At 45.6% G+C, this 17,089-nt stretch overlaps 1 protein-coding gene across 1 annotated transcript in view; it reads right to left on the bottom strand.

Annotated features, from left to right (window-relative positions):
- Positions 1–17,089, bottom strand: part of LOC129861353 (synaptophysin-like) — a 34,118-nt gene that overhangs the window by 2,900 nt on the left and 14,129 nt on the right. The window contains exons 3-5 of the mRNA XM_055932724.1: positions 9,252–9,376; positions 8,846–9,044; positions 1,884–2,075 (exon numbers count right to left, since the gene is read on the bottom strand). Coding sequence (XP_055788699.1) covers positions 1,884–2,075; positions 8,846–9,044; positions 9,252–9,376 — 516 coding nt within the window. The remainder of the gene's footprint in view (positions 1–1,883; positions 2,076–8,845; positions 9,045–9,251; positions 9,377–17,089) is intronic.

Genomic DNA, 17,089 nt, shown 5'->3' with positions numbered 1-17,089 from the left:
TCTCTCATGACATTAACAGGGATCCAGGATCCAGGGAGATCTCTCATGACATTACCAAGGATCCAGGGAGATCTCTCATGACATTAACAGGGATCCAGGGAGATCTCTCATGACATTAACAGGGATCCAGGGAGATCTCTCATGACATTAACAAGGATCCAGGATCCAGGGAGATCTCTCATGATATTAACAGGGATCCAGGGAGATCTCTCATGACATTAACAAGGATCCAGGATCCAGGGAGATCTCTCATGATATTAACAGGGATCCAGGGAGATCTCTCATGATATTAACAAGGATCCAGGGAGATCTCTCATGAAGGATCCAGGGAGATCTCTCATGACATTAACAGGTATCCAGGATCCAGGGAGATCTCTCATGACATTAACAAGGATCCAGGGAGATCTCTCATGAAGGATCCAGGGAGATCTCTCATGATATTAACAAGGATCCAGGATCCAGGGAGATCTCTCATGATATTAACAGGGATCCAGGATCCAGGGAGATCTCTCATGACATTAACAGGGATCCAAGATCCAGGGAGATCTCTCATGACATTAACAAGGATCCAGGATCCAGGGAGATCTCTCATGATATTAACAAGGATCCAGGGAGATCTCTCATGACATTAACAAGGATCCAGGATCCAGGGAGATCTCTCATGATATTAACAAGGATCCAGGATCCAGGGAGATCTCTCATGATATTAACAAGGATCCAGGATCCAGGGAGATCTCTCATGATATTAACAAGGATCCAGGGAGATCTCTCATGATATTAACAGGGATCCAGGGAGATCTCTCATGATATTAACAAGGATCCAGGGAGATCAAAAAGACGTGGGAGAAGTCAACAGTCTCACATGAGAGGGTTATTATTAAAAACATGTACATTGCAGATAAATCATTCATATCTCTGTTACAATGAATGTAATATCTCTGTTACAATGAATGTAATATCTCTGTTACAATGAATGTAATATCTCTGTTACAATGAATGTAATATCTCTGTTACAATGAATGTAATGTAATATCTCTGTTACAATGAATGTAATATATCTGTTACAATGAATGTAATGTAAGATCTCTGTTACAATGAATGTAATATCTCTGTTACAATGAATATAATGTAAGATCTCTGTTACAATGAATGTAAGATCTCTGTTACAATGAATGTAATGTAATATCTCTGTTACAATGAATGTAATATCTCTGTTACAATGAATGTAATGTAATATCTCTGTTACAATGAATGTAATGTAATATCTCTGTTACAATGAATGTAATGTAATATCTCTGTTACAATGAATGTAAAGTAAGATCTCTGTTACAATGAATGTAATGTAATATCTCTGTTACAATGAATGTAATGTAATATCTCTGTTACAATGAATGTAATGTAATATCTCTGTTACAATGAATGTAATGTAATATCTCTGTTACAATGAATGTAAAGTAAGATCTCTGTTACAATGAATGTAATGTAATATCTCTGTTACAATGAATGTAAAGTAAGATCTCTGTTACAATGAATGTAATGTAACATCTCTGTTACAATGAATGTAAAGTAAGATCTCTGTTACAATGAATGTAATGTAATATCTCTGTTACAATGAATGTAATGTAATATCTCTGTTACAATGAATGTAATGTAAGATCTCTGTTACAATGAATGTAAGATCTCTGTTACAATGAATGTAATGTAAGATCTCTGTTACAATGAATGTAAGATCTCTGTTACAATGAATGCCCATGGAAACGTATTGCTATGACAGAGTGATCGACCCCTGGAACTATTAATAAATAGACAATATTATTGTAATGCAACCGAACACAACAGAGACACAATAAACTGTTATAGTAAAACCAAAAGCAGACACTCACGACGGAGGTGTTGAGTCCAGACATGACGGGGTCGTGAACTTCACGACAGAGGTTCCCTTCCTCGTCGCAGGCTGAGATCAGATCGACCACCTTCTCAGGGTCCGTGGACGCCTTGACATCCGACAGGCCCTTAGCCCACGCAGCTGAACTGACCAACCACATGAAGGTGAACACACACGTCACGCCAAAATCCTGCAGAAACACACATCAGGAAACGGGGAATGAGAGATCAAACTCATAGAATGACATATAGAACACCTGACCAAGATGGCCACCGTAATCATTCTAGAGCTATGCAGGTCTATGACATCAGATCCTCTATTGAACACCTGACCAAGATGGCCACCGTTATCATTCTAGAGCTATGCAGGTCTATGACATCAGATCCTCTATAGAACACCTGACCAAGATGGCCACCGTTATCATTCTAGAGCTATGCAGGTCTATGACATCAGATCCTCTATAGAACACCTGACCAAGATGGCCACCGTTATCCTTCTAGAGCTATGCAGGTCTATGACATCAGATCCTCTATAGAACACCTGACCAAGATGGCTACCAACATCATTCTAGAGCTATGCAGGTCTATGACATCAGATCCTCTATAGAACACCTGACCAAGATGGCCACCGTTATCATTCTAGAGCTATGCAGGTCTATGACATCAGATCCTCTATAGAACACCTGACCAAGATGGCTACCAACATCATTCTAGAGCTATGCAGGTCTATGACATCAGATCCTCTATAGAACACCTGACCAAGATGGCCACCGTTATCATTCTAGAGCTATGCAGGTCTATGACATCAGATCCTCTATAGAACACCTGACCAAGATGGCCACCGTTATCATTCTAGAGCTATGCAGGTCTATGACATCAGATCCTCTATAGAACACCTGACCAAGATGGCCACCGTTATCATTCTAGAGCTATGCAGGTCTATGACATCAGATCCTCTATAGAACACCTGACCAAGATGGCTACCAACATCATTCTAGAGCTATGCAGGTCTATGACATCAGATCCTCTATAGAACACCTGACCAAGATGGCCACCGTTATCATTCTAGAGCTATGCAGGTCTATGACATCAGATCCTCTATAGAACACCTGACCAAGATGGCCACCGTTATCATTCTAGAGCTATGCAGGTCTATGACATCAGATCCTCTATAGAACACCTGACCAAGATGGCCACCGTTATCATTCTAGAGCTATGCAGGTCTATGACATCAGATCCTCTATAGAACACCTGACCAAGATGGCCACCGTTATCCTTCTAGAGCTATGCAGGTCTATGACATCAGACCCTCTATAGAACACCTGACCAAGATGGCTACCAACATCCTTCTAGAGCTTTGCAGGTCTATGACATCAGATCCTCTATAGAACACCTGACCAAGATGGCCACCGTTATCATTCTAGAGCTATGCAGGTCTATGACATCAGATCCTCTATAGAACACCTGACCAAGATGGCTACCAACATCATTCTAGAGCTATGCAGGTCTATGACATCAGATCCTCTATTGAACACCTGACCAAGATGGCCACCGTTATCATTCTAGAGCTATGCAGGTCTATGACATCAGATCCTCTATAGAACACCTGACCAAGATGGCCACCGTTATCATTCTAGAGCTATGCAGGTCTATGACATCAGATCCTCTATAGAACACCTGACCAAGATGGCCACCGTTATCCTTCTAGAGCTATGCAGGTCTATGACATCAGATCCTCTATAGAACACCTGACCAAGATGGCTACCAACATCATTCTAGAGCTATGCAGGTCTATGACATCAGATCCTCTATAGAACACCTGACCAAGATGGCCACCGTTATCATTCTAGAGCTATGCAGGTCTATGACATCAGATCCTCTATAGAACACCTGACCAAGATGGCTACCAACATCATTCTAGAGCTATGCAGGTCTATGACATCAGATCCTCTATAGAACACCTGACCAAGATGGCCACCGTTATCATTCTAGAGCTATGCAGGTCTATGACATCAGATCCTCTATAGAACACCTGACCAAGATGGCCACCGTTATCATTCTAGAGCTATGCAGGTCTATGACATCAGATCCTCTATAGAACACCTGACCAAGATGGCTACCAACATCATTCTAGAGCTATGCAGGTCTATGACATCAGATCCTCTATAGAACACCTGACCAAGATGGCCACCGTTATCATTCTAGAGCTATGCAGGTCTATGACATCAGATCCTCTATAGAACACCTGACCAAGATGGCCACCGTTATCATTCTAGAGCTATGCAGGTCTATGACATCAGATCCTCTATAGAACACCTGACCAAGATGGCCACCGTTATCATTCTAGAGCTATGCAGGTCTATGACATCAGATCCTCTATAGAACACCTGACCAAGATGGCCACCGTTATCCTTCTAGAGCTATGCAGGTCTATGACATCAGACCCTCTATAGAACACCTGACCAAGATGGCTACCAACATCCTTCTAGAGCTTTGCAGGTCTATGACATCAGATCCTCTATAGAACACCTGACCAAGATGGCCACCGTTATCATTCTAGAGCTATGCAGGTCTATGACATCAGATCCTCTATAGAACACCTGACCAAGATGGCTACCAACATCATTCTAGAGCTATGCAGGTCTATGACATCAGATCCTCTATTGAACACCTGACCAAGATGGCCACCGTTATCATTCTAGAGCTATGCAGGTCTATGACATCAGATCCTCTATAGAACACCTGACCAAGATGGCCACCGTTATCATTCTAGAGCTATGCAGGTCTATGACATCAGATCCTCTATAGAACACCTGACCAAGATGGCCACCGTTATCCTTCTAGAGCTATGCAGGTCTATGACATCAGATCCTCTATAGAACACCTGACCAAGATGGCTACCAACATCATTCTAGAGCTATGCAGGTCTATGACATCAGATCCTCTATAGAACACCTGACCAAGATGGCCACCGTTATCATTCTAGAGCTATGCAGGTCTATGACATCAGATCCTCTATAGAACACCTGACCAAGATGGCTACCAACATCATTCTAGAGCTATGCAGGTCTATGACATCAGATCCTCTATAGAACACCTGACCAAGATGGCCACCGTTATCATTCTAGAGCTATGCAGGTCTATGACATCAGATCCTCTATAGAACACCTGACCAAGATGGCCACCGTTATCCTTCTAGAGCTATGCAGGTCTATGACATCAGACCCTCTATAGAACACCTGACCAAGATGGCTACCAACATCCTTCTAGAGCTTTGCAGGTCTATGACATCAGATCCTCTATAGAACACCTGACCAAGATGGCCACCGTTATCATTCTAGAGCACAGGTGTCAAACTCATTCCATGGAGGGCCGAGTGTCTGCGGGTTTTCGCTCCACCCTTGTACTTGATTGATGAATTAACATCACTAATTAGTTAGGAACTCCCCACACCTGGTTGTCTAGGGCTTTATTGAAAGGAAAGACCAAAAACCTGCAGACACAAGGCCCTCCGTGGAATGAGTTTGACACCCCTGTTCTAGAGCTATGCAGGTCTATGACATCAGATCCTCTATAGAACACCTGACCAAGATGGCTACCAACATCATTCTAGAGCTATGCAGGTCTATGACATCAGATCCTCTATAGAACACCTGACCAAGATGGCCGTTATCATTCTAGAGCTATGCAGGTCTATGACATCAGATCCTCTATAGAACACCTGACCAAGATGGCTACCAACATCATTCTAGAGGTATGCAGGTCTATGACATCAGATCCTCTATAGAACACCTGACCAAGATGGCTACCAACATCATTCTAGAGGTATGCAGGTCTATGACATCAGATCCTCTATAGAACACCTGACCAAGATGGCCACCGTTATCCTTCTAGAGCTATGCAGGTCTATGACATCAGATCCTCTATAGAACACCTGACCAAGATGGCCACCGTTATCATTCTAGAGCTATGCAGGTCTATGACATCAGATCCTCTATAGAACACCTGACCAAGATGGCCACCGTTATCATTCTAGAGCTATGCAGGTCTATGACATCAGACCCTCTATAGAACACCTGACCAAAATGGCCACCGTTATCATTCTAGAGCTATGCAGGTCTATGACATCAGACCCTCTATAGAACACCTGACCAAGATGGCCACCGTTATCCTTCTAGAGCTATGCAGGTCTATGACATCAGACCCTCTATAGAACACCTGACCAAGATGGCTACCAACATCATTCTAGAGCTATGCAGGTCTATGACATCAGATCCTCTATAGAACACCTGACCAAGATGGCCACCGTTATCATTCTAGAGCTATGCAGGTATATGACATCAGATCCTCTATAGAACACCTGACCAAGAAGGCCACCGTTATCATTCTAGAGCTATGCAGGTATATGACATCAGATCCTCTATAGAACACCTGACCAAGATGGCCACCGTTATCATTCTAGAGCTATGCAGGCTATGACATCAGACCCTCTAGTGAATTACAACACACAGGAAGCCTGGGAAGGTGTCAAATGATAAAATGGTGTCAACTGTTAAGATAGATGGCAGAAGGCCACAGACCTTTCAGCAGGCATGTGTTTAAGATGAAAAAAGGGCACCCACCGGCCCTATCGAAATTCATAACGTACTAACTACCTCTACTTGGAATGATCATAGGCCTATTTATTTTTAACTATATAGTGGTTAGCTAAGGTCTCCACTACCTGTGTTGACGCTGCCCTGACACATATGTACAACTCTCGACTGAAGAGGGGATGGAGTTGAGTCTGCTGGGCGTATCAGCCTCCGTACAGGGCCGACTGAGAAACAGGCAAAACTGGGCGAGGAAAGTCCGTACAGGGCAGACCAACAGGCGCTATCAACCAACGGATGGGGTGGGGTAGGAGGTGGCGAACTTGACGATGTTACGGCGACTTGCCGTAGGTTCAGAACAATAACGTCAAAAACTGTATATACACTGAACACAAATATAACTGCAACATGCAACAGTTACATTTCATATAAGGAAATCAATTAATTGAAATAAATTCATTAGGCCCTAATCTATGGATTTCACATGACTGGGAATACAGATATTCATATGTTAGTCACAGATACCTTTAATAAAAAGGTAGGGGCATGGATCAGAAAACCAGTCAGTATCTGGTGTGACCCCATCATGCAGCACGACACGTCTCCTTCACATAGAGTTGATCAGGCTGTTGATTGTGGCCTGTGGAATGTTGTTCCTCTCCTCTTCAGTGGCTGTGCGAAGTTGCTGGATATTGGCGGGAACTGGAACACACTGTCGTACACGTCGATCCGGAGCATCCCAAACATGCTCAATGGGTGACATATCTGGTGAGTATTCAGGCCATGGAAGAACTGAGACATTTTCAGCATCCAGGAATTGTGTACACAGATCCTTGCGACATGGAGCCGTTCATTATTACGCTGAAACATGAGATGATGGCGGCGGGATGAATGGCACGACAATGGGCCTCAGGATCTCGTCACGGTTTCTCTGTGCATTAAAAATGGCCATCGATAAAATGCAATTGTGTGAATTGTCCGTAGCTTATGCCTGCCCATACCAGAGGAGGCTGAGGACGGCTCATAATAATATCCGGAACGGAGCAAATGGAACGGTATCAAACACCTGGAAACCATGGAAACCAATGTGTTTGATGTATTTGATACCATTCCAACTATTCCGCTCCAGTCATTACCACGAGCCCGTTCTCCCCAATTAAGATGCCACCAACCTCCTGTGGCCTATACCATAACCCCACCACCACCACCACGCGGCTCTCTGTTCACAACGCTGACATCAGCAAACCGCTCACCCACACGACGCCATACAACGTCTGCTGTTTGCCCGGTACAGTTGAAGAGCACACTTCTCCAGCGTGCCAGTGGCCATCGAAGGTGGGCATTTGCCCACTGAATTTGGTTACAACGCCGAGCTGCGGTCAGGTCACGACCCTGGTGAGGACGACGAGCACACAGATGAGCTTCCCTGTGTCTGTTTCTGGAAGTTTCTGCAGAAATTCTTCGGTTGTGAAAACCCACAGTTTCATCAGCTGTCCGGGAAGCTGGTTTCAGATGATCCGCAGGTGAAGAAGCCCGATGTGGAGGTCCTGGGCCAAATTCTCTAAACTAACATTGGAGGCGGCTTATGGTAGAGAAATTAACATTAAATTCTCTGGCAACAGCTCTGGTGGACATTCCTGCAGTCAGCATGCCAATTGCACGCTCCCTCAACTTGAGACATCTGTGGCATTGTGTTGTGTGACAAAACTGCACATTTTAGAGTGGCCTATTATTGTTCCCAGCACAAGGTGCACCTGTGTAATGATCATGCTGTTTAATCAGATACTTGATATGCCACACCTGTCAGATGGATGGAATATCTTGGCAAAAGAGAAATGCTCACTAACAGGGATGTAAACAAATTTGTGAAACAACATTGTAGAGAAATAAGCTTTTTTGTGCCTATGGAACATTTCTGGAATATTTTATTTCAGCTCATGAAACATGAGACCAACACTGTTGCGTTTATATATTTTTGTCAGTATATATATTTTCACAAAATGCATACCACCACCCAAAATGGCACCTGGTGAGTGTGAGTGCAAGGGGCAGCAGCTCAGGGACAAGGGGCAGCAGGTCGGGAACAAGGGGCATCAGCTCGGGGACTCGGGGCAGCAGCTCGGGAACAAGGGGCAGCAGCTCGGGAACAAGGGGCAGCAGCTCGGGGACAAGGGGCAGCAGCTCGGGGACAAGGGGCAGCAGGTCGGGAACAAGGGGCAGCAGCTCGGGAACAAGGGGCAGCAGCTCGGGGACAAGGGGCAGCAGCTCGGGGACAAGGGGCAGCAGCTCGGGGACAAGGGGCAGCAGGTTGACACTTATCTGTGCACATGCCTGCACACACTATTCCCTTGAGACCCTCCCCCACTTACGATGAGTGGTCCCTTGTTGTTCTCCCGGTACTTCTCCAGGGCAAAGACGTAGACGCTGAGGGCAGCCATGGAGTAGAGGAAGGCAAACACACCGATGGTGACGAAGAACTCTGCTGAGGAAGAGTAGTCACCGACCAGGAAGAGACGCTCAGGGGGGCCCCCCTTGCAGGTCGGGGCGTCAAAGTATTCTTGATGAAGCCTGAAAAAAGAGAGGAGCAGGAGGGTAGTCACAAACCTTGTGATATGGAATAGTGTATTGGAGGAAGTTCCATTAACCATACTCGCGTGATGAATAACCTTTGCCTTGGAGCTAAAGACTTGTGTTAGCTCCTTGAGTCTATAACTCAGCAGGCCATAACAGTCTTGGTCCTGGTCAAAAGAGAGGACAGAGAGACCTTTGACTAACCTGAAAGGATACTCGAATTCCACCTCTATACTCAGGTCGCTCTCGGTCCTGTTTTTACATTCCACACTCATCTTGAACATCCCGGAGTAACTCCCACATGTTGAGAATGCAAAGATGGCAAAGATCTGCAGGAGAGGAGGGAAGAGAAGAGAGAAGAAGAGGATAGGATAGGAGAGGAGAGGAGAGGGAAGAGAGAAGAAGAGGAGAGGAGAGGAGAGGAGAGGAGAGAGAAGAAGAGGATAGGAGAGGAGGGAAAAGAAGAGAGAAGAAGAGGAGAGGAGAGGAGGGAAGAGAAGAAAAGAGAGAAGAAGAGGATAGGAGAGGAGGGAAGAGAAGAATAACACAGGGCCAGGATAATTAATAATGACAGTATGATTTCAACACTTAGAGACACTGAGGGACTGATATGTGCAGTGTGAAAGCCAAGTTAACACTCTCCAAGTTCAACACACTAGTAAATTCATTTGAAAGTTATGGTTGACTAATTGACAATAAATCTCACAAACAAGGGCTCAACAACACCACACAACACAAAAAAACAGACCTTCACGAGTTAAAATACTACAACTATCTCTTTCACTTTGACCCTAACCTAAACTCAGAAAATGAACATCTTCTCACTGTCAACTGCGTTTATTTTCAGAAAACTTAACATGTGTAAATATTTGTATGAACATAACAAGATTCAACAACTGAGACATAAACTGAACAAGTTCCACAGACATGTGACTAACAGAAATGGAATAATGTGTCCCTGAACAAAGGGGGGGTCAAAATCAAAAGTAACAATCAGTATCTGGTGTGGCCACCAGCTGCATTAAGTACTGCAGTGCATCTCCTCCTCATGGACTGCACCAGATTTGCCAGTTCTTGCTGTGAGATGTTATCCCACTCTTCCACCAAGGCACCTGCAAGTTCCCGGACATTTCTGGGGGGAATGGCCCTTGCCCTCACCCTCCGATCCAACAGGTCCCAGGCGTGGTCAATAGGATTGAGATCCGGGCTCTTCGCTGGCCATGGCAGAACACTGACATTCCTGTCTTGCAGGAAATCCCGCACAGAACAAGCAGAATGGCTGGTGGCATTGTCATGCTAGAGGGTTATGTCAGGATGAGCCTGCAGGAAGGGTACCACATGAGGGAGGAGGATGTCTTCCCTGTAACACACAGCGTTGAGATTGCCTGCAATGACAACAAGCTCAGTCCGATGATGCTGTGACACACTGCCCCCGACCATAACGGACCCTCCACCTCCAAATGGATCCCGCTCCAGAGTACAGGCCTCGGTGTAACGTACAATCCAAGATGGCGTAGCAGTGCAGACGTGCTTTGTCGTTGTCCCGTGTAAATATTTTTTTTTTGTTGTCTTTTTTTGTATATATTTCAATATATTTTCAATCTCTTTTCCATTTTTAAATTAAATATACCTTCCGGCAACCTGTCTCACCCAATGTGTTACGGATCTGCTATTTTTAGACCTTATAGCTAGAACTTCCATCAGAAGCTAGCCACCAGATGGTAATCAGCTAATTAGCTACTAGCTATTTAGTCATTGTTAGCCACTGCGGCCTTTACCTTTAGCTCAGACACCATCCGCTTTTAGCCTGGATAACACCCGCCAGTCTGCACAGCGCGATATCAACCCTGAGCATATCGGACTGTTTTTCTCCACTACATCACCAGATTCCTGCCGTAAGCTCTGGACCATTACTCATCACAGCTGGCTAGCTGCTCCCGAGTGGTCCAGCCCCGAAGCTAGCCTTGAGCCAGGCCCATCTCCCGGCCTGCTCAGTGGACCCTACGTTCACTCGGCTACACAGCTGATGCCTCCCGGACTCTTCACTAACACGACTAGAAGCCACTACATCACCAGATTCCTGCCGTAAGCTCTGGACCTTGCATCGGATCATCGCAGCTAGCTAGCTGCTACTGAGTGGCTATAGTGGCTAACGCCCTTGTCCCGAAGCTAGCACCAGTTAGCCTCGAGCCAGAAGCATCTCCCAGCTAGCAAACAAAATTAGTCCAGCTACAATACCTCTTTTGCCAATTGGCCTGGACCCTTTGTTGACACGGAGCCTGTGTCAACAAAGTGTCCTCAATGTGTCCTCAACCGGCCTTTGTCGGATGTCGGTGAAGAAGCTTCTGCTAGCCCCGGCCTGCTAACTTTATGAACGCTGTGTCCCCCGCTTGCTAGCGTAGTAACGACTACCCAACAGCTTCCCTGTTTCATCTATTGCTGTTCACTGGACCCTATGATCACTTGGCTACATAGCCGAGGCCTGCTGGACTGTTCATTAATCACGGTACTCCATTTTGTTTGATTTGTTTCTGTCGGACCCTGCCTCGAATTCAGGCCCTGTGTGTAGTTAACTGACCCTCTCTGCCCATTCATCGCCATTTACCTGTTGTTGTTGTCTTACCTGTTGTTGTCTTAGCTAGCTCTCCCAATCAACACCTGGGATTGCTTTATGCCTCGCTTTATGTCTCTCTCTAATGTCAATATGCCTTGAATAATGTTCACCTAGCATTACTACTGCATCCAGAGATGCAACCTCTCTTATCATCACTCAATGCCTAGGTTTACGTCCACTGTACCCACACCCTACCATACCCCTGTCTGTACATTATGCCCTGAATCTATCCTACCACGCCCAGAAATCTGTTCCGTTTATTCTCTGTCCCCAACGCACTAGACGACCAGTTCTTATATCCTTTAGCCGTACCCTCATCCTACTCCTCCTCTGTTCCTCGGGGGATGTAGAGGTTAATTCAGGCCCTGTGTGTCTCCAGGCGCTCTCATTTGTTGACTTCTGTAACATTAAAAGCCTTGGTTTCATGCATGTTAACATCAGAAGCCTCTTCCCTAAGTGTCAAGTTGACCTCTTTCTTGTGCAATTCCCCACTTGAAAAGGACAGTCCCTCCACATGAAGATTTTAACTGGATTTCACTCAATAAACAGCCATGGAATCAGTTGTTTGTCTTTTATTTACCATTCTTTGGTTGGCAGTAAACAGGTGAAAAACCTCAAAAAAGAGATGACAAATACAAGTTACTATTTGAGTTGACAGCCCAATCAAATACACAAAATTATCCACATTCACCCCAGATAAACACATTTCTGCCACCATAAAACACAAGGTTTCCACTTTTAAGCAAATGTTTCCCAAAATAGAAACCCACCATTTTTAATCAAATGAGCAGAATCTGTATATTCTCTAAATTTGCATTTTAGCCAAATACATTCAAAATATTTTTTGTAGTAAAAATTTACATTTATTTTCTAATCAGTAGTTTTAAGCAGACAAATCTTACATTTTTTAGCCAAAGATTTTTTAGACTATACATTTGTTACTGAATTAAGAACTTGGTTTACTAAGATTTCTACAAAGTTTAAATTACTTTTAACCATTTCAAACAAGTTCTTTATCAACAATGAATTTGGCTCTTCTTACTTTTCCTTTATACCCCACAAACAACATTTGAAGTTATAAATACCACTGCAAAAGTCCTATCAAAGTTAAGAGTTAAGAGTCTGTGTTTTCCAGAGTATCATTAGCAGTGCACTGCTTAAGTCAGTATAGTCAAACATGGCGCTTACCTGCTGTCTTTCACAGTTTTGTGGAGGGCTTGGACTTGCACAGTCACCTTGATCACAAAGATGAAGTTTCCTTGGTCTTGTGGTGTTATAAATGCTCCTTTCACTGCGGTCTAAAGACAACAGCAGAGCCAGGTGCTGGCACGCCCTGATTGCCTGGAAGATTTGTTCCACCTGGTTCACCACTGATTGAAGGAGGAGGAGTTTCACCACTGAGAAGCTCCCAGGCAGTTTGTCAGCACACTAAGTTTGTTTTACTCACTGCTTTAGCACACTCTGCCAACCCGGATGTCCTTGCCATGTCTGAATCCTGGCTTAGGAAGGCCACCAACAATTCTGAGATTTCCATCCCCAACTACAACATTTTCCGTCAAGATAGAACTGCCAAAGGGGGAGGAGTTGCAATCTACTGCAGAGACAGCCTGCAAAGTTCTGTCATACTTTCCAGGTCTGTGCCCAAACAGTTTGAGCTTCTAATTTTAAAAATGAATCTCTCCAGAAATAAGTCTCTCACTGATGCCGCTCCCAGCTGTGCCCTGGACACCATATGTGAATTGATTGCCCCCCCATCTATCTTCAGAGTTCGTTCTGTTAGGTGACTTAAACTGGGATAGCCGGCCGACAATCTAAGCTAGATGCCCTCAATCTCACACAAATTATCAAGGAACCCACCAGGTACAACGCTAAATCCATAAACATGGGCAGCCTCATAGGCACCTCAACCCCACTGGGCACCTCAACCCCACTGGGCACCTCAACCCACTGGGCACCTCAACCCCACTGGGCACCTCAACCCCACTGGGCACCTCAACCCACTGGGCACCTCAACCCACTGGGCACCTCAACCCACTGGGCACCTCAACCCCACTGGGCACCTCAACCCCACTGGGCACCTCAACCCACTGGGCACCTCAACCCCACTGGGCACCTCAACCCCACTGGGCACCTCGAACCCACTGGGCACCTCGAACCCACTGGGCACCTCGACCCCACTGGGCACCTCAACCCCTCTGGGCACCTCAACCCCTCTGGGCACCTCAACCCCACTGGGCACCTCAACCCACTGGGCACCTCTACCCCACTGGGCACCTCAACCCCACTGGGCACCTCAACCCACTGGGCACCTCAACCCCACTGGGCACCTCAACCCACTGGGCACCTCAACCCCACTGGGCACCTCAACCCCACTGGGCACCTCACTGGGCACCTCAACCCACTGGGCACCTCAACCCCTCTGGGCACCTCAACCCCTCTGGGCACCTCAACCCACTGGGCACCTCAACCCCACTGGGCACCTCAACCCACTGGGCACCTCAATCCCACTGGGCACCTCCACCCACTGGGCACCTCCACCCACTGGGCACCTCAACCCCTCTGGGCACCTCAACCCCTCTGGGCACCTCAACCCCACTGGGCATCTCAACCCCACTGGGCACCTCAACCCCACTGGGCACCTCAACCCCACTGGGCACCTCAACCCCACTGGGCACCTCAACCCACTAGGCATCTCAACCCACTGGGCACCTCAACCCACTGGGCACCTCAACCCACTGGGCACCTCAACCCACTGGGCACCTCAACCCACTGGGCACCTCAACCCCACTGGGCACCTCAACCCACTGGGCACCTCAACCCCACTGGGCACCTCAACCCTCTGGGCACCTCAACCCCACTGGGCACCTCAACCCCACTGGGCACCTCAACCCCACTGGTCACCTCAACCCACTGGGAACCTCAACCCCACTGGGCACCTCAACCCACTGGGCACATCAACCCCACTGGTTACCTCAACCCCACTGGTTACCTCAACCCTCTGGGCACCTCAACCCCACTGGGCACCTCAACCCACTGGGCACCTCAACCCACTGGGCACGCATCTGTGTGTCTGTGTGTGTCTGTGCGTTTGTGTGTGCGTGTGTGTGTGTGCGTGTGTGTGTATGTGTGTGTGGGAGGGGCAACAGCCTGGGGGGCCACTCACGACTCCAAGCGACAACGAACACAATAATCTCACCGGCCGTCCTATTGAAGTAGCCTTCCAGCTGCTGCTACCCATCTAATCCCACTGTTTTCTGCTTTCAGAATCTATGTCACATAGAATACACACAAAACGGTGAAACGGTCTGTTTGGATACCAAACTGTAGTCATTGATTATCTTGGTGTTGATGTGTATCACCAGAGTTATCTAGCTGGTACTGTTGTCGTAATCTCTGGACAGACTGTGATGACCTGGGCACGGTGTCATGACTCACCGTGGCCACCAGATGTCGCCATTACTCTCGCCGTCATGTTGTTGTTGTTACGGTTAAATTACATTTTGAAAAAGCACATCTACAGGTAAGACAGAAGTGGATCTGAAGTGTACTGCTGTCCCCATGGCGTTGTAGGAGGAGAGGTCCCATGGTGTTGCCTTTCAATTGTTTTTTGTTTTGTTTTTTGCTTTAAACTTTCAGTTTGTCAGTTGTGATGGACGTAGATGTGAATCTCTCACGAGGATAGTTTGTCTCCTGTTTTGTGTGAGGGCTGGTTCCATAGTACATAGTAGAGGGTTCTAGCAGCCCTGGTTGGCGAATCACTGCAGTAGGAGAATACCACTGAAATAGGGCTGTTTCCTACTCTAGAACACCACTGAAATAGGGCTGTTTGCTACTCTAGAATACCACTGAAATAGGGCTGTTTGCTACTCTAGAATACCACTGAAATAGGGCTGTTTCCTACTCTAGAATACCACTGAAATAGGGCTGTTTGCTACTCTAGAATACCACTGAAATAGGGCTGTTTGTTACTCTAGAATACCACTGAAATAGGGCTGTTTGTTACTCTAGAATACCACTGAAATAGGGCTGTTTGTTACTCTAGAATACCACTGAAATAGGGCTGTTTGTTACTCTAGAATACCACTGAAATAGGGCTGTTTGTTACTCTAGAATACCACTGAAATAGTGCTGTTTGTTACTCTAGAATACCACTGAAATAGGGCTGTTTGCTACTCTAGAATACCACTGAAATAGGGCTGTTTGTTACTCTAGAATACCACTGAAATAGTGCTGTTTGTTACTCTAGAATACCACTGAAATAGGGCTGTTTGTTACTCTAGAATACCACTGAAATAGGGCTGTTTCCTACTCTAGAATACCACTGAAATAGGGCTGTTTGCTACTCTAGAATACCACTGAAATAGAGCTGTTTGTTACTCTAGAATACCACTGAAATAGGGCTGTTTGTTACTCTAGAATACCACTGAAATAGGGCTGTTTGTTACTCTAGAATACCACTGAAATAGGGCTGTTTGCTACTCTAGAATACCACTGAAATAGGGCTGTTTGCTACTCTAGAATACCACTGAAATAGGGCTGTTTGTTACTCTAGAATACCACTGAAATAGGGCTGTTTGTTACTCTAGAATACCACTGAAATAGGGCTGTTTGTTACTCTAGAATACCACTGAAATAGGGCTGTTTCCTACTCTAGAATACCACTGAAATAGGGCTGTTTGTTACTCTAGAATACCACTGAAATAGGGCTGTTTGTTACTCTAGAATACCACTGAAATAGGGCTGTTTGTTACTCTAGAATACCACTGAAATAGGGCTGTTTGCTACTCTAGAATACCACTGAAATAGGGCTGTTTGTTACTCTAGAATACCACTGAAATAGGGCTGTTTGTTACTCTAGAATACCACTGAAATAGGGCTGTTTGTTACTCTAGAATACCACTGAAATAGGGCTGTTTGTTACTCTAGAATACCACTGAAATAGGGCTGTTTGTTACTCTAGAATACCACTGAAATAGGGCTGTTTGCTACTCTAGAATACCACTGAAATAGGGCTGTTTCCTACTCTAGAATACCACTGAAATAGGGCTGTTTCCTACTCTAGAATACCACTGAAATAGGGCTGTTTGTTACTCTAGAATACCACTGAAATAGGGCTGTTTGTTACTCTAGAAAACCACTGAAATAGGGCTGTTTGCTACTCTAGAATACCACTGAAATAGGGCTGTTTCCTACTCTAGAATACCACTGAAATAGGGCTGTTTGCTACTCTAGAATACCACTGAAATAGGGCTGTTTGCTACTCTAGAATACCACTGAAATAGGGCTGTTTGCTACTCTAGAATACCACTGAAATAGGGCTGTTTGTTACTCTAGAATACCACTGAAATAGGGCTGTTTGCTACTCTAGAATACCACTGAAATAGGGCTGTTTGCTACTCTAGAATACCACTGAAATAGGGCTGTTTGC

Source organism: Salvelinus fontinalis, chromosome 8 (genome assembly GCF_029448725.1).
Source record: "Salvelinus fontinalis isolate EN_2023a chromosome 8, ASM2944872v1, whole genome shotgun sequence".
Lineage (NCBI taxonomy): Eukaryota > Metazoa > Chordata > Actinopteri > Salmoniformes > Salmonidae > Salvelinus > Salvelinus fontinalis.
Note: the sequence above shows the minus strand (reverse complement) of the source record. Positions and strands in the feature narration are given on the sequence as shown.